The sequence below is a fragment of the Caloenas nicobarica genome, chromosome 1 (genome assembly GCF_036013445.1).
Source record: "Caloenas nicobarica isolate bCalNic1 chromosome 1, bCalNic1.hap1, whole genome shotgun sequence".
Lineage (NCBI taxonomy): Eukaryota > Metazoa > Chordata > Aves > Columbiformes > Columbidae > Caloenas > Caloenas nicobarica.
This window is the reverse complement of record NC_088245.1, coordinates 123,697,329-123,714,616: the sequence shown is the minus strand read 5'-3', so window position 1 is coordinate 123,714,616 and position 17,288 is coordinate 123,697,329. Positions and strand designations below refer to the sequence as shown.

At 46.4% G+C, this 17,288-nt stretch overlaps 2 protein-coding genes across 4 annotated transcripts; both read left to right on the top strand.

The window, feature by feature from the left end:
- Positions 1 to 728: 728 nt before the first annotated feature.
- KCNE2 (potassium voltage-gated channel subfamily E regulatory subunit 2) lies at positions 729 to 1,172 on the top strand. Its single transcript, XM_065658555.1, has one exon. It carries the CDS (start codon positions 795 to 797, stop codon positions 1,170 to 1,172), a length of 378 nt encoding a protein of 125 aa, XP_065514627.1. The 5' UTR covers positions 729 to 794.
- Positions 1,173 to 3,541: 2,369 nt separating this feature from the next.
- On the top strand, positions 3,542 to 13,156 carry SMIM11 (small integral membrane protein 11). Of its 3 annotated transcripts, XM_065652029.1 has the most exons (6): positions 3,542 to 3,594; positions 5,235 to 5,296; positions 5,970 to 6,025; positions 9,251 to 9,366; positions 11,034 to 11,213; positions 12,965 to 13,156. In XM_065652029.1, exons 4-5 carry the CDS (start codon positions 9,346 to 9,348, stop codon positions 11,199 to 11,201), a joined length of 189 nt encoding a protein of 62 aa, XP_065508101.1. In that variant the 5' UTR covers positions 3,542 to 3,594; positions 5,235 to 5,296; positions 5,970 to 6,025; positions 9,251 to 9,345; the 3' UTR covers positions 11,202 to 11,213; positions 12,965 to 13,156. The 3 variants fall into 3 exon arrangements, with proteins under 3 accessions (XP_065508101.1, XP_065508084.1, XP_065508093.1); XM_065652012.1 differs by lacking the exon at positions 5,970 to 6,025; XM_065652021.1 differs by lacking the exons at positions 3,542 to 3,594; positions 5,235 to 5,296; positions 5,970 to 6,025 and having other exon boundaries at positions 9,140 to 9,366.
- Positions 13,157 to 17,288: the final 4,132 nt, after the last annotated feature.

Here is a 17,288-nt window from a genome sequence, read left to right as displayed (position 1 = left end):
GCTTAATTTCATTAGATTACCTTTATCCCCTGTGTGTGAGTGTGTGCAAGTGTATAATTGCACACAGATGTACACGCGCGTGTACCTGCATCCTTCTGTGTGTGCGTGCCTTTTCTGTGCACACTGATATCACAAGGCTGGTCCAACAAGCAGAGGAAAGTAGTTTGCCGAACTCCTGTTGGAAAGACACTACAATTTCCCACAGGCTGCAGTGAGCTCATCTTTGCTTGAAGACTGCACAGAGATTGAGTGATTTTTTAGTGGAAACTTCACAACACGTTGTAGGGCTTGGTTGGCCTGAAGCGTTGAAGGACAGGTGTCATACAGGAGCATCAGAGTGGCATGCTGTAGCAGACCCTTTGTTTTTCGCAGGCTGGCAGGCTGCAATCCACTCACACCCTCCTCTACCTAGGAAAGGCAGAAAAGGACAGTGGCTTTTCTCTGAGCTTCTTGAGAGCTCCTGCCTCAGTGGGGAAGGCAGGATGTCTCGACCCTTGTAACATAGCGCATGGGACCCCATGCTCACTGCCCTTCACCAAAGTCTATCTGGCTTCCCACAGACCAAAAGTGACCTGGGTGAGGATATGAGTAAGACCTCCTTGGGTCTCTGAACATACTGAACCACTCGGAGATGGGGATTCTGAGCTGATCTAAAATTGGTATCACATTTTCACCGGCAAGTGGCAGGTGTTAATTGTCATAATGCAGACTAAAGAAACCAATGTAAATGTTTTAGTAGAGATATTAGATAAAAATAAGCATCATTTTGTCTTTAGTAACCATAACTTGCAAGGATGGCTGAAATGCAAAACTTCACTTGGGCAGTAGAAGATATTTTCAAGGAAACCTTCCTCAATTACATGAATGGCTGGAGGAAAAACATGACGGAAGCAGCAGATGAATTGCAAGCCAAGGTTAATGCTGAAAACTTTGACTACGTTATCCTTTATTTGATGGTGATGATTGGGATGTTCTCCTTCATTATTGTGGCGATCTTGGTGAGTACTGTGAAATCCAAGAGGCGAGAGCACTCCAATGACCCCTATCATCAGTATATTGTTGAGGACTGGGGTGAGAAGTATAAAAGCCAGGTCCTGAATCGAGACGACCTGAAGTGTGTGATTCATGAAAACTTTGGTGCAAGGGACAAAACAAGCCCTGGATCACCTTAACTTTTTGGGAACACCAGTAATGAAGAAATCATTAGGCCACATGTAGGGAACTCACCGGAATTACAAGTAGCTGTGAAACCGCTCATTTAGTTAACGGAGAGGCCAATGTGGAACACAGTGCTGAGGAAATCAACATTACTGTTGCCCATGAGGACTTCGTCACAGCTGCTTGAGGAACACCTGAGAAAAACGCGTAATTGTGCTTTGCTTTGATATTCAGTTCTTCAGGAAAATAAAACTGAGAGAATGAATAACTTGATTTTTTTAGCATTTTTGAAATCCAGAAGTAGATCTGGGTGTTTCCACCTCAGAATAACTGTGAATTAGTGGTTTAAAGTGCTTATTTAGATCCAAACTGTATGACTTAAGCCCATCTTAAAAATAACTTGAAAATGTACAGTAAAATATCAAAATCTCTATCTGACTGAACAATGTGTTATGGTATGAATCATAGGAGGTGACCTATACCTACACACATTCATGCCAAACTATTTTTTTTATGATATGGCTCTCATTTTGATTTCGTTATTTATTGGCAGCAAAGACTGACTTATGGTTGTCTACCAAGGACTGTTTTATAGCAGAAGAGCTGCTAAACCAGAAGTCTCATCTAGGAGCTTGTCCTGGCTGTCCAGGGCAGCTTCCAGAGGTTCATCATCTGTCTTCAAGCCCATAGCTGGCCAAGCTGTCTCTTCTCCTGCTACTTGGTTCTCCAGAGCAATCTGTCTATCTGGGATGCAAGCTGGGTGATGGAGGCGCTGGTTACATCCCATCAGCCAGGGCTCAGTGTAAACCACTGAGATCCTGCCTTGTGGCTTTCAGAGGAGGGACTTCTATAGCCAGCTATCAAGGCTGTCCCATTGCTGTGCTTCCTAAGTGTTTCCCATGTTTGGTACTGGTTTGTGCTGGCTGGCAAATGGGTCTTCAGGATAGTTTATCTTCTCCTGTGCTGCTAAAGTACCACAGCACTGGCTCTCAGGGAATAATCAGAAGCAGAACTGGTGATGCTTCTAGGATTAAAATGTGCATCCTTTTGTAAGACTCTGAGTTTATCTCCTATTCATGTTGCCAGACTTAAATCACTTAACCTAAAAGTTCCCATGCTGGCTGTCTATCGTGGGGGCTTGTTGTTTGTTTTTAGAAAGTTTTGGCTGAAACACTTCAGCCATGTCTGGCACCAGCATTTCTGACAATTTTGGTTTGCTCATGTTAAAAAGAAATGAAAAAGAAAATGGCTTCTTTGTTGGGAAGCTTTGGCTTGTTTTGGAGACTGGTCCCGAGATTTGGCACAGCAGCTGCTGTCATGGTCCAGATGTGCCTTTTGCTGGCGTAGTAATAAGCCTTTGAATAACTTTGAATAACCTTGAAGGCTTGTCAGGTCCCAGCACAGCCTTCTGGTGAGCCTCTCCCCACCCAGCGTGCCCCCTTTCCTCCCACTGTCCCTGGGTGGCCTGTGGATGTCTGCCAGCCCCACTGCTCTTGCCATGGCTGTGCTCCATGTCCAGGCTGTGGGATCTGGGCCCAGACTCTTTAGCAGGGCCTGTTGCGATACGACAAGGGGCAACGGTGTTAAACTAAAGGAGGAGAGATTCAAGCAAGACATGAGGAAGAAATTTTTTACACTGGGGGTGGTGAAACACTGGCCCAGGTTGCCCAGAGAGGTGGTAGATGCCCCATCCCTGGAGACATTCCAGGCCAGGCTGGACGGGGCTCTGAGCAACCTGATCTGTCTGAAGATGTCCCTGCTCATGGCACGGGATTGGAGTAGATGACCTTCGAAGATCCATTCCAACCCAAACTGCTCTGTGATTCTATGACCTTCCTTTCCCTTGGGGCACATATATTGTGCTGCACCAAGCAGCTGGAGGAACCCTGTGGCCACCTGGGCCTGGCGCTACGGCCATGGTCACAGAGAGCCTCTTTTGGCAAAGGCACCGGTGGAGGAGCACCCCTGGAGAACTTGTCCCGGTGCACCAGCATCCCCAGGGGCTGCTCGACCCGCTCAGGCCCCGCTGCCCGCCACAACCAGGCGGCAGCTGCCGCGTCTCGCCCGGCCCCGCTCCCGGGGCCTGGCAGACGTCCCGGGGCCTGGCAGACGGACCCGGGCTGCTCTGCCCTCAGACCTTCACCCCTAGGACATGGGAGAACTGCTTCACCTCAAAATTACTATTATTATTATTATTATTATTATTATTATTATTATTATTATTATTATTATTATTATTATTATTATTTTCGTGGAAGAAACAGGCGGTTACTTTCGGCTCGGGCCTCAGGCGCCACACAGCGGGCTGGCTGGCGAGGCACCCGGGCGAGGCGGGGGCACCCGGCCGCTCCTGCCCGGCCCCGCCGCTGCCGCTGCCGCTGCCGGGAGATGTAGTTTGTCGCGGCCTCCGGCCCGGAGCCATGGCCGCCCCGTGAGGTAGGACACGCGTTTCGTGGGCTTTCCCCCACGCCCATCCTTGGCGTGGCCGCCGGCGGGGGACGGGGCGGGGAGTGAAAGCGGGGGCGGCGGGTCCAGGTCCGGCAGGAGCGGGGCGGCCTCCCCGCGCCCCGGCCTGCTCAGCCGGCGGTGCTGCCGGGCCTCCGGCCTGCCCTCCTGCCTGCCTGCTGCCTGCCAGCTCCAGCGCCCCCGGCTGCCCCTCAGCCTTCTCCTGCCCCCCTGCCTGCCCACTCCTGACCAGCCTGCCTGCCTGTGCCCGTTCTCCTGCCCTGCTTCCTTGCTGTCCTGCCTGCCGCCCTGCCCGCTGTAAGGAGCCATTGAAGGAGGGATGTTGTATTTACAACTGATCTGGCGCCTGGCCCCAGGCGGGGGGAAGGACTGAGAGACATCAGGCTATGAATCCTTAATGTAAAATAAAGTCTCTTCAAACTAATCCCGGAATGCAGACTGATTCCTGTATTTAAAAAGCTAAGCTAGGGGGAGGGGTAGCCAGAGAGCCTGGAACCCATGCTTTAAATCGATAAGGGGGAGGGGGTTGTTAGAATGAGATGAATGAGAGAGGCAAACTGAGGCAGGTGTCAGCCAGTCTGTAAACCCTGCAGTACCAACCAGTGGGGAGCAGGGGAGGGGATTTGCGCCCGGGATTTGGGGAGGATATACGCAGGGGCTTTTTACCCTATTCCGCGTGCCTGCCACTAGGTAGAACACCCAGTCTTGCAAAATTGTTAATAAAATACGCTTTGCTGAGAGATCCTGCCTGGGTCTATTATATTGGCAAGGTAATAGTTTCCTACACCTGCTGCCTTGCCTGCCTGACCCCCACAGAAGCTCCCTTGCAATAGCCTGCAGCCTCTCGGTCGCCTCTCCCTCTGGGCAGAGGGAGCCTGAGGTTCAGCGGCTGCTGGAGACGCTCTGGCACGGGCAGGCCTGGGCTGGGTATCTCCCGACCGTGTAGCTGCAGGGCATAGCGTGCGGCTACCTGGCATTGCGCTGTACTCGTAGAATCATAGAATCCTTTTGGTTGGGAGAAACCCTCAGGATCACTGAGTCCAACCATAACCTAACCTAACTCTAGCACTAAGCCATGTCCCTAAGAACCTTGTCTAAATGCCTTTTAAACATTTCCAGGGATGGTGACTCCACCACTTCCCTGGGCAGCCTGTTCCACTGGCTGACAACCCTTTCTGTGAAAGAGTTCCATGAATCTTCAAGTGTTGTTGTTTTCTTAAACAGAAATTAAGCAAAAGTAAGAAAGAGGGATCTGAAGTTATTATTTTTTGAAAAAAAGTTGCTTTCTCAAAGGTTGCTGGCTATGCCAGGCCGTGGTGCTGCAGGGACCAGGAGGGGTGACAGGGGCAGAGCTGGGGTTGGTATGGAGGTAGGGGAGGCTGCCAGCCCAGGAGACCCTCCTAAGGCAAGGTGGTGGGAGCAAGCAGGGGTCTGCAGCTTGCAAGGACCCTGGGACATGGCTGAAATGCTGGGACATGTCTGAAATGATGCTCTGGGACCCACGGTGGAACAGTCTGATGTGCCACTGACATTTTTGGGTTTGATTTCGTTGGATTTTGATCCAGGCACCATGATTGATTCATACCATCTGCTTTATTCTTATTTTCCAGAGTCTGGAGCATGTGAGGATCTGCCAGAGGAATCACTAATATTTTCATTTCTGCGTCTTCAGGTATGAAGAAAGATCTTATATGGCTTTATGTTTTTGATGTTCCTTGAGCTGGTGTTAGCTTAGGAATTACCTTATTGATGTCACTAGTATAAACTGATTACGCAGGTCTTTCTATGGAGTGATGTTTTGCCTACATATACGGGCTGTAAATGTGCACAGGTCTGAGTGCTTCTGACTTAATTAATCTTGTGGCAGTGATTTGTGATGGATTCTTACTGCAGCAGTTCTGGCTCACAGTTGCTTCCGCTGTGTTTCTCTGCAGCCTTTGGGCTTTGCCATATTACCATGTTTTCCCATGATCCAGTAGTCTTTTTTTTGAGGAGGCCTGATCTTGTCTTGCAGATGTTTAGGCTGATGCATGACACAGCAGGTCACATGTAGTGGTGGATCTTCCAGTGACTGTTCAGGTGGAAAGCATGCATTTTGCTTCCCCAAATATGTGCATTGAAGAAATCAGCAATAAGAGACGGGTGGAATGAAACTCCTTTTCTGGCTCAGGACATACTCAGCCATCATTCCATTTTAAATGCAGTCAAATAACTCTAGTAACTTGCTACTTTCCAAGACCTTGTGGCCAGTAACTTTTCTGGCTTTTGACAAAGTGGATAAAATTGAGTTGCTCAGAAATCCCCAGCAGACAAAAGAATATCTCGAGTCTCATTTTGTTGCATAGATGGAGTTACTGGCAGTATGAGTGAGCCTTTCAGCCAAGACAACTCAAGTCGGTTTGTGAGTATCCAGATGTCTGTGTATAAGTTTGCTGCTGTGTGCAGGCCAGTCGATACTCTGCTGCTGCACGAGCAAACAATGGTGCGAGTGGCTGGACTGTGTTGTGGTTGCTCTGGTGGACTGGAGCTGTAATTCTGTGGGTGAGAGACCTGGATTTAATTCTGTGCTCCACCGCAGACTTCCCATCTGACTGGTGCCCAACTCCTTAGTCTATCTGGGGTGGTCTGTGTTGCACAACACAACATTGTGCAGACATCCTGGGACTGGTATCAGCTGAAGTGTAGCTCGGGAACTTGGTGCAGCCCTCCCTGATGGCTGTATAGCCCTGCTGAGGACATGAGCCTCTGGGGCTGTGTTGGTGATTCTCTCTGCCTGCTCTGGACCCAGAAGACCTCACAGCACTTGGAGAGTTGCTCATACAGGGCTGAGGTGTGAGATGCGGGCAGACTCTCCCTTTTTTTCCCATCTGCAGTAGTTTGATCTGCTCTATAGGGGAGGTCTGAGTGTAAATAGGATAGTGATTGCGAGGTGTAATCGCGGTGGAGAAGAGCCACCGATATATGTGAGAGTGATATCATTTTATCCCTACCCTGCAGAAGAGTCTACAGTTACATGATGGATAGTTTATGGAGTATCTGTCACAGAATCTCTGCTAGGGCTTCAGGCAGAGACTAGTGCTCTTGTTTCTTTCTCACGTGGCTCAACACGAGACCTTCTTGCTTGTCAGTGAAGGTAATAGTGACCTTCTGTGGGGCCCAGTCTCTGTTCCCAGTAGCGCTGTGTTTGTTAAGGGAGCTTGCATTTTCCTAGGGAACGAACAATGCCTGACTGTAGATGTGTTCTGAACTCCTATCTGTGCCTTATCTGCTTCTGAAAAGGCAAACATGAAACTTCAGCTGTTTATTTGCCTGCTTGCTTTTAAGATATCACAACCTTGAAAGTACAGTGTCTGAGCTTTTTGCTTTTGAATTGACAATGTCAGCGCTAACAAGTATTGTTTTTCAAATTTAAAGTGAATCCTGCCATTTTCTCTCCTTTTCCCTCTTTCTTCTCCCTGCCCCATGCCCCAGCTCCACCTATTTTTTCTGTGCTGGGGTTTCAGCTGTATTTAATAAGGTCTGGATCAAGATGGAGACTGGAAGGGTCAAGAGGCAAATTGGGAGGAAGTGCTTGACCACCAGAGGCTGGTGACAAGATGTGGGAATGCAATGTGGAGAGACTGGTGGCTTCCCTGCTCAGTTCCAACTGCAGAAGACACTGTGAGGACAGACCATCAGAAGTATCAGCTGTCATGGGAAACATTGTGGATTAAAACAGCACTCTTCAGAACAAAGAGGGAGTTTCTTTACTTCCCGTCCTTTTTGACTTCAGTGCAGCTACTCCTGGTGGATACACAATTCAGGCAGATTCAGGCTCATGTCTCAGCAGAGCAGAAATATTACAGAAGTGTTGGACTGAATGCTTAAATAATTGACTTGCAACCAAGAATGTTTGCAGAAGTGCACACTGATACACATTAAATGCTGCTTCTTTCTCGTGGGACAGTACCCTACTATCACACCTGACAGATGGGCTCACATAACAGTCTGAAATGCACATTTGCTGAGTCTAAAACTTTTTCTGTACATAAAAAATTACTAAGACCCCATTTTCAGCATTGTATGCCAGATGCTAGTGAGTGTTTGAATGGCTGAGTTCTTGCCATTTTACAACATATTGCAAAATTGATTCTGACTGAAGCACGGAATTTACAGCAATTTAGGAGAAGAGTGGAGACTGTGTCTGATGAAGCCCCCACCCAAGTCAGCGTTCTGAGATGTGGACACCGCAGCTAGGCAGTGCAGTCCCTTCAGATCAGGCCAGGCTTCTGTAATTTGCGTTGCATAGAGAAGCATGCAGCCACGTGAGCCATGCATGGAGAACCAGATTCTGCTCTGATGTGGGACTTTTGCTGTGGCCTGGCAGGGGACATCAAATCTTAATGGTCACTGAAATTCTGAAGGAAATATCAGAAGTTAAAATGTCTTTTTTTTTTTTAAAATGTGTAACACTACTGACTCATTAGTTCACAGCTGCCCTGACATTTTATCAACAGGAGAAGGGAGCTGCACAACTCAGGATCAACACAGTAAATAAATACTGAATGACAGACGAGTTGGCCGTTCCACTGCTTTGGTATAGTTTGATCTTGGTAACAGAGATCTCTGGTGGTGTCTTTCCATGGGTAGTCTCTGCAGGGTAAAGAATTTGTAACTGGGAGAAGACAAGAGGTTGGCCGGGCTGGAGAAATAGGGGCATCTATGAAGAAGCTGGCTGAGCAGTGCAGGAGCTGCAAGAACATTTACTTGACTCCTTGTTTCTGAAGAAAGGTCAGCAGCAGCTGTTGTGGCCTGGTGGTGATTTATTCAGCCCAGCTGTTGGTAAAGATTTGGACTAAGCTGTAGGGCTTTCTCCTGCTTTTCAACCATGACTCTGTTGTTACACATACAGGAAACACCTTGAAAGGGTCAGGCAGGGAAATGTGCTTAATTTGGAATCCAGCAGCTGAAACTGTGTCAGCGCTGGTGGAGCAGCAAGCAGAGACTGGAGGGCAGTGTTGTGACCCTGTGCTGCAGCCTCTAGCATCCCCTCAGGCATTTCTCAGCCTCGAAGTTCAGCTCCGAAACATAAATTGACCACTCAAGGGATCCAGTGAGTGGTTGGCTCGCTTCTGTGTTATTATGGGCTACATGGATAATTTAATTTATTAGTAAATCAGAGAGAACTGGTAAATGACGTTAGATACTAGGATTCATTAGGTATTCAGGCTCCAAACAGGGCAGGTGGGCTTAAAAACCACAAGACAGCTTTTCTGGGTGCACTTCCTCTGCATCTCAGACAGCCAGGCGGTGTGATGTGCGCACGTGTCAAGCTTTCAAAAGCAGCCAGGGTTGTGGTTTTGGTTGGGCAGCTGCTGGGATGTGCAGCGCATGGTGGAAGCGCAGCCTCTGCTCTGCGCATGCGTGGCACCTGCCCGGGGCCTGTCAAACCCCTGTCCTTTAGCAGCACTGACGCTGCTCCTGTCACTCAGCTCCAAAAAAGGCCCCCATAGGTCATTTCTGAACCATGTGGCACTGATATGCTGCTGGGCGCTGTGCAGCAGATGAGCTTGCTAGAGAGGTGCAGGTTGGACATGCTGAGTAGAAACAGATTGGCTAATTCTTTTTAAATTTCCATTTCTTGAAGATGCTTCTGCCCTGGTCTCTGCCTTTAGAAGCGTGACGCTCGTCAGTGCTGGACACAGCCTGCTGCAGGACGGACGACATTATTACGCAGCCAAGATGGTGGCATTTAACTGGAAGGTGAGGATGTTTCGCATTCGTAAAGCAGTGATTTTCTGCTCTTTCAAGCAGATGCATGTAAGATGTGGTTGAGTGGATCCTGGATTGAAAGATGGTTTCCTTGCCCAGGTGAAGGTTGTTTAACCACCACACTCGCTGCACCTTAGGGACAGAGGACTCGTCGTTACAGTCCTTTCCTGCCATATGTGTCTGCACCTTGTGGGCTGGCCCCAGGGCTTGCTCTCAGGGCCTTGTACTTTAGTCCTGAGCACAGCGCTGGTAGGCAAGCTCTGCTCTGCTCCCTGTGCGCCTCCTGGCTTTTGTTTTTCCAGGCCTTTTTCCCACTGCTTGTTCCTCAGCTCCTTTTGTTACTAGAGGGTGTTTTCTCCACTGTGTCTTTTAGGGTATTGGGGCCATAAACATTCTGCAGGGCATGTGTGTAAGGCACAGAAATATTTGAGTAAGTACCTCATGCATTAACAATTTTAACATGTTAAATCAAACAATTTATCAAGAAAGCAATGCTAAGCCCAAGCCTTGGCTTTACCCTTCTGGTGTTGCAGAGCTGTGGTTTAAAGAGATTGCCACTTTTAATGTCTGGAGAGACTGACAGAGGGTGATTTTTTTTTTTTTGCAAAATTAGAGGGGAGTGGCCTGATGTTAAAGGTAACATGCAGCTTGTTGAGATCAGTGTTATAAAAGGCCCCACTTGAGCCTCTGATTTGTGCACTTTAAGGGGACTTGCTAATGATGTATGGATACAAGGCTTTTTCTAAATTCAGCAGTTTGACAATGGCCAAACAGCTTTATGAGATGCTGCTAAGGGTACACAGGGGTACTGGGAGGCTTGCTAAGGGGGAGCTGGCACTGTGAACCTACTGTGCACCACTGAAAAAACAGACCAATCGTGCTGGCTGTGTAGCTCTTTGAAACAGTAGGCTGGGAAGTTCATGTACCTTCAATATCTTTCTGAAATTGATGTCTTTTGCTGAGTGCCTGTGCGATTTTCGTTATGTTTGTATTCTCAGTTCACAGTGTTACCCATTTGCATTTTCTTTTCCACTCCATGTGCACTTTATGATAGCATGATTTTACAACATTCAAAAATGTTGTGCAATTTTGGTCATTCCAGGCATTAAAAACTCCTGACACTGAATCATTGGAGGCTGTGGGTTTTTTACTTTTCTTCTGGTTTAAAGGCATTTATCTATACCTTGCAGATCTGGGCAAGTTAATTGCAAAGCTACCACATATTAAAATTTATAGGAGCATAAAAGTGTCTTTGGGGATCACATCTGATAACTGGTATGCACAGATCCATTGCTTGTATGATAATTGTTGAGAAACGTTTCCACTTTTACAGTTATCCAAAGATATTAAGTTCTCCCCTTTTTTGGCTCCAGATCATCCCAATATTCAGTTTTCTGTAAAGCAAATAGAAGCAGCAAAGACCTGTTCAAAGGGTCTTCATAAACAAACTGGAGTGAACTTGGTTTTGCCTTTCCCCTAGATGTTGATCTGCCCAGTTTAAAGTTTCCTACAGAAAAAAAAAAGCATGAACAGAGGAGCATTACCATTGTTTTGAATAATACTGTTGCTGTAGGAAGCTGTATAAGCATCCCTGTAGATTCATTTTTAATTGTCCAAGTGTTCCAGTAACTGTCTAAATAGATTATTTTACATTTCAGGCTTTGGAGAATTTCCCATTGCTGATGTACATTTTGGCAGCTAAAACATTGATTCTTTGCTTAGCATTTGCTGCAGCAAAAATGTACCAGAGAAAAAGAATTGAAGAAAAACTGAAGAGGGAACATGAAGTGAGATTGAAAAAAGAAGCAGAGAAGAAGGATGATTGAAGAGTCTCTCAGGTATAGAATTTGTTCGGCATACTGGTGTTCGATAACAACGTTGACATATTAATCCCATTACGTTTTGGCTTGGATGCATTTGGATTGTGCAATTAGAACTGTCACCATTATCTGAGTTCTTGTAGTATTTGTCTCCTGTGATGTTTCAGCATATTTGCACACCTGCATCATGCCCATTCTCTGTAGGAATTGCAGTTACCACCAGAAAACTTGGCAGCCATGGTTAGCGATTTAGGAGTTTTTAGCACAGTATTCCTTCTCTGCTCTCAATTTCCCTGAATTTTTATGCCCAATCAATTGCACAGGAAGTCCCGATGCATAAGGAGATGGTTAAATTGGGCAGAAAATGCATGAGAGGCATGCCAGACAGGATGATGCAATAAGACCTCTTGGTCTTAAATCACATAATTAAGATAGAAAAGAATCAGCCATTCCATATGAGTTAAATACCTGACAAGTTGTAAGTAGTTTAGCTGAAAGCACTAAATCTCATGCCATGGAACTTCCTAAGGAAACAGAAATGCTACAGGTTATGCTATGTAATGTCTACCATATATCCTTCACTGAGAAAAATGGACATCTTTCCGCATAAAAGAGCAAAATGAACATTACAAAATTCCTTAAAGTTTTGGGTTTTCATTTCCCATGTGCCAAATTCCTTCCCTCTGCTTTAAAAGTTTAAGCAAGCATTGCTGTATTAGATCAAGTCCATTAGCAAAATGAGTACTGCCTAGTGCTAAGATTATATTGCCTGACTTGATTTTTGTATCAATTCATTTCACATCTCTCTGTTCTGCAACAAAATGGGAATTCTATTCCTGCCTGCCCTTGGTGAGCTCAGTGGGAGTTTGATGTAATGTTACTTTTTATTAAGCTACAAAACTTACTTTCCCCTTTTGAGGTCATCACCTCACATATGAAGAGAATTTCAATTTTTAGAAACGTTTACTAGTTTTGATTTTAAACCTATCACGCAACAAGGATTGGAAATTGTGACTAGAAATGAAGCCCTGGAAATTACCATGGGAACGAAGTGGTTCATTCGCATAGGAAAAAACCAACAAAAACAAAGGTGTTTTTCAGTCACCTACCTCCATCAGATTGAGGGCTTGTCTCTGGGCAGACTTGTGCCATTTTAAATTTTTATTTTCAATAAGTTTTGCTAGCCACTGGAAAATTCCATGAGAACACTTCTTTCCATTTTTGCAGAATAAGTCAGCTTAAGTTGCTTGGAGTTTTGTTGCTAAACAAATGAGAGGTGGGCTGCCCTGCAAGTGAGCGAGCTGGCTGGGGGCAATGAGCCGACCGTACCGTGCGGTGTGTGCGGCGCTGGGCCCCAGGGAGTTCTTCTTGGCAGGATCCATAGCCCAAGCGATTGCTGTGCCAGCGTAACGAGCTCATCCCACAGGACCTCTGGGTCTGGCATGGGATGCTGACCTTGTTGAACAACTGGCCTTAAAGCATCTCTGATTTGGCAGAAAATACCCCAGCTGCCCAGTCACCCAAGTGTTGCCCACCAGCCGCCTAATCCTTCCTAAATTCTGCCATCTCTAGGACTGCCAGCCATATCTTTCTGTGATGGGATTGTGAGTAGGGGGGGATTCTCCTACCCTAAAAATGTTCTCCAGTGTCAGCACTGCAGCGCTGTGATTAGCTCCGATTGCAGCGTGCCACGTGGGCAGGCAGATTTAGGCCATGTGCTGCCAGTATGTCCTGCCTGCTGTTCTCACTGCTGTTTCCCCACCCTGCAGATTTTCTGACACTTGGCAGCTTGTGTTGGATTCCTTTCCTGGGAGAATGAAGCCTTCCCGTAGATGAAGGATGCGTCAAAGGAGTAAAACCAAGAGTAACATTCGCTTAAACTGTATCTCAACTTTTTATACATACGGCAAAATATCTAAGCATCTATTTATGCAATAAAAAGTCCTTTGTACAAAAAGTAAGTAATGGCCTTGGTTACTGCTTATTCAGATGCTACAGTTAGAGCTGCAGGGGAGGCAGTTTTTAGAGATTAGTTGCAAGGAGGTGGCTGGTTTTAAAGAGGAAAAGACTCTGAATCAATCCTGGATGCGTACGAGATTCATGGACAGACAGGAAGAAATGAGGAGGGCTCTGGAGCTTCTTCATAGCAATGGCTTCTTGCAGGGGTGCGAGTCTGAGACTTGTGGGCCTTTATTGAATCCAGATGAACAAACCCAGGAGAGGAACTTTTCCGGGCAGATCTTTCTCAAGCTGCTTTCCATACCTAGGACTTCCTTACAGTAATGCAAATCACTGTGTCAGTATGAAAACCTTTGAGGAAGTTTCATGCTAGGAGGTTTATTCTGTGATTTTGCTATGCACAGTATCTGTGAACTGTGTTTGCCTCTCTATTAACTACTTGGCCTATGAAGCAGAGAGGTTTTCATTACCATCTGTAGCTGTTCCTGCATGTGCATAACACCTGGATCCTGGAGGGTGAGCTAACATGGGCACGGTAGGTTAATCAACAGAGCAGGTTTTTTTTTATACAAATGAAAGCTTAGGTGTGCATAGCAGTGCCAACAGGCATGTTTGCCTTCACATTTGCCTTCCTATTTCCATTGCGAAATACTTCCTAGGTCCTTGTACTTTCCAGAAGTTAAGATGAAGCTGAAATCTGTCAGTGTAGAGGGGAGGGAAGAGGAGAGGTGTACGGCCCCTAGAGAAGCCTTGGGAGCCCATCTGGATGCCGGAGGTCTCTGGGATGGCTTGCTCCCGCCCTCTCCCTGCGGCTGGGGGCTGAGGTGCCCGTGGTGGCCGCACCAGCGCCTGATGCTTCAGTGTCCCTCTCACCAGCGTTGTCTGACCGTGTGCAGCTGATGCTGAGAGAGCTCTTGCTGTGGTGGAGTTACTCACCAGGAACTGCAGCCATTTTTAAAATCTTGCAGTTCACGTGGTCACCTTGGTGGCTGGAGAATGTAAGTATTGGAGAAACCCATTCCCGGGACAGAGCAATATCCTTGCTGTGGCAGTCTCGGGACTGCCAGGCAAGGGAATTTGTAGTGCCATTGTAAAACAGCAGCTTCCCTCTGCTGTCTCAGCAGTCTTCTGTCTATGCAACCATGGAATTGAGTGGTAATTTAATTAAATGGCTCTGCGGTCTTCAGTGTGAACAGACTTTGCTAACCACCTCCATTAAACAGCTATTGAGGGAAACACTCCAAGATACTTAGCTAAGCCACACACCCAGACCTTACCAGGAAATTGTCAGGCTTGGATAGTGTCCATCAGCTTCAAAAGTAAGCAATGCCTTGGCTCTGTGCAGTCACCTGTTGCCTTTGAATATTGGCCCCAATCTAGATTTTTTCTGATCCTCAGCCAAGAGTAGATTTTTCTAGACTCTCAACCATGAGTAGATTTTTTCTAGACCAATAGTAATAATGAGGGTTTGTTTTGTTTTGTTAGGTTTTATTCTAAACTCAAAGCAGAGGTTTTCTCCCCTTCAGTAGAACTGCTCTGTAAGCAGAATGGAAAGTACACCATCTCTCTGTAAAGCAAGTCATGTAGCATCAAAGCAATTGGGCACCAGGTAGCACCCAAAGCAATCAAGACTGGCGTTCAAATCTGGGGGCCCTACCTTGCCAAACATGTGCAAGAAGGAAATCAACCCTCTTTTTATCTCCTGGCTTGCATGGGGGATAAAGCAGCTGTGAGGAGTCTCCTCAGAAGTCCTCTACACCACCACCTTTTTGTCTCTACAGCCAGATTGGAAAACCTCTTTATATGTGTAAGACTTTGAATCTAGTCCAACCTTGCTGCTGTTTTCCTTAACTTCAGAGTAGTGCTACAGCACAGGCAACCCGTAGAGCTTGTGATGGGTGTCACAGCAGGCTGATGTCCCAGAGTTTCCAAAATGAGAAGAGATCTTTCCTAGCTCTGAGCCAGTATCTGTTCTCTGACATACCAGAGTTTTGACCTAGTCTATCACTGGGTAGGCTACAGCTGGTTTTTTTTTTTTTACTGCTGCAGTTATAGCCCTGAACAAGAGAATATACTGACACTGGGGGGAGACAGCAGCTCAGATTTGTTTCAGTTCCTTGTTCAGAAACCAGATGCAGACCTTGAAATCTGGTTTCTTACCGAAAGAAGGGTTATAAGATTAGTTTTGGTGAGTTTAAAAGAGGAACAGAGAATTCAGTTTGATTGAGTTTCTGCAAGTGAGAGAAGGCAGTAAGGACAGAGAGCCTTGAACTGCTCAGTGTGTGTCAATGTGCAGCTTGTTCGACAGCAGGGGTTCTACACATCTCCTCTTGTATATGTTCCCATCCCAGAAAATGAGCTGGGTCACACTCTTCTGATGCCTGCAGAACTACAAATTCTCTCCTTCTCCCCTGTTCCATAAAATTACTCTTTTTGAAAAGAGCATTCATGTTGTATAGATGGGCAGCTTAACCTTATGCAGTACCTCGCTTGCACAGGTCTTTCACTATCAGATGTCATTGTCCCCAGTGCTGGGTGTTGGAGACTGAGAAAATAAAAGGATTACTGGCTTTTAAACTACCAGTGTTTGCATCTCTGGGCTTACTTTTACTTGATGTGAAGGCTGCATATTATTTAACAAAAGCTGAAATCCTTGTGTAGTAATAAAGAAAGGAGCTGCTGAGATTTTAAGGGAAAAAAAAGTCTCTTACAGGTTCTGAGATGACTTAAGCAGCTTCCGGATTAGGGCTCTTCCAGCCTGAAGGAGCTCAGTGGCTGTGGGCTATCTGTGGTCTTTCAAGTGAAAAATAAGTGAAGACACATTCAGCGGGACTGTTTTCTCATTATCTGTTTTAGACTTTGGCTGAAATGAACTCAGCTTGATTTCAGTACCACTGAACGCTTTTAGGCTGAAGGCCACAATAATTTTACCAAAAACACAGCAGCACTGGTGCTGAAGGAAGGCAAAGCTCCCTGAGCAATGCCCCAGGGCAGGAGAGATTGCACTCCAGCCATTGTGCTGCCAGTCAGGGAGCTAAATATTTTTGAGCTCTTCCAAGAGCCTCACATGCAAACAACTATTTCCAACATTTCCTTCCTCAGTTTTCCTCTTGGGGATCAGCAATTCCAGATGTTTTTTCTTGCCCTTCTCAGTAAAGGCACTGCAGATGTTCTGTCTGGGGTAGAGTCTTTCATGGTTCTCCTTGATCCCACCTCTAACCTGTGACACTCAGCATCAACTCCCTGGCCTCAGCTCTGGCCAAAGAGGAGCACTGCAGCAAATTTCTTATAGCCCCCCTCCCAGATCTGTCACGGGAGAAATCGCTGGACTAAACAGAAACAAACCTCTCTTGTTTCAGCCTTCACCAGCTCTTATTTTCCAAGACAGTTTTCTTCTTTTGCATTTTTTGCATAGACTGTTGTCCCCATATGCTTCCTTCTTTCCTCTATGCCATTCTCTCCATACCTCCTTCACATGGTTGCTGCCAAAGGAAATGTCAAGGAACGAGTTCACCGCAGCAGAGGCTGGGCTTCAAGCGATGTTGGTTGCCTTTCCACTACCTGGCCAGTCTTCTCCCAGTTCTCAGGCATGGCAGAAAATGGGCCCCACTCTGCCTGCTCAGTCATAGAAGGTCACACCTTGTGTCCTACCATTACATCCCTGGCTTGGGCCTCTGTAGGCTCTTACTCTGAGCATGTTTGTCCCATCTGTACGCTAGGATGCAGCATGCTATTAGGACAGAGGACTTGAAAAAAGGGGAAAAAAATGTGTTGAGCCAGTCATTACAGGCCCGCTTCGTGAGCTGGAGGAAAAGAAGTGTTTTTTTCCATGAAGACGAGGCTTGGAAAAGGATTTAGAAGTAATTAGTCAATGAGACATCATGAAAATTCAGGTGATTTGTATTCCAGCTAGCTTAGAGTAGAGGCACATCTGTTACAGCTTCTTCATCAACATTTGCATTTGCATCTGCCTCTGCTCTTTATGCAAAGATACTTTGATCATTTTATTGTACCGATGCATTTCAGTTACACAGAGAGAGTCGTGAGTGGGAACAAAGAGATTTGCTTTGACATCCTGCAATGGTCAAGTGTACTGAGCCCCACTACAAGAGCTATTGCTAGCAAAGCTATTAA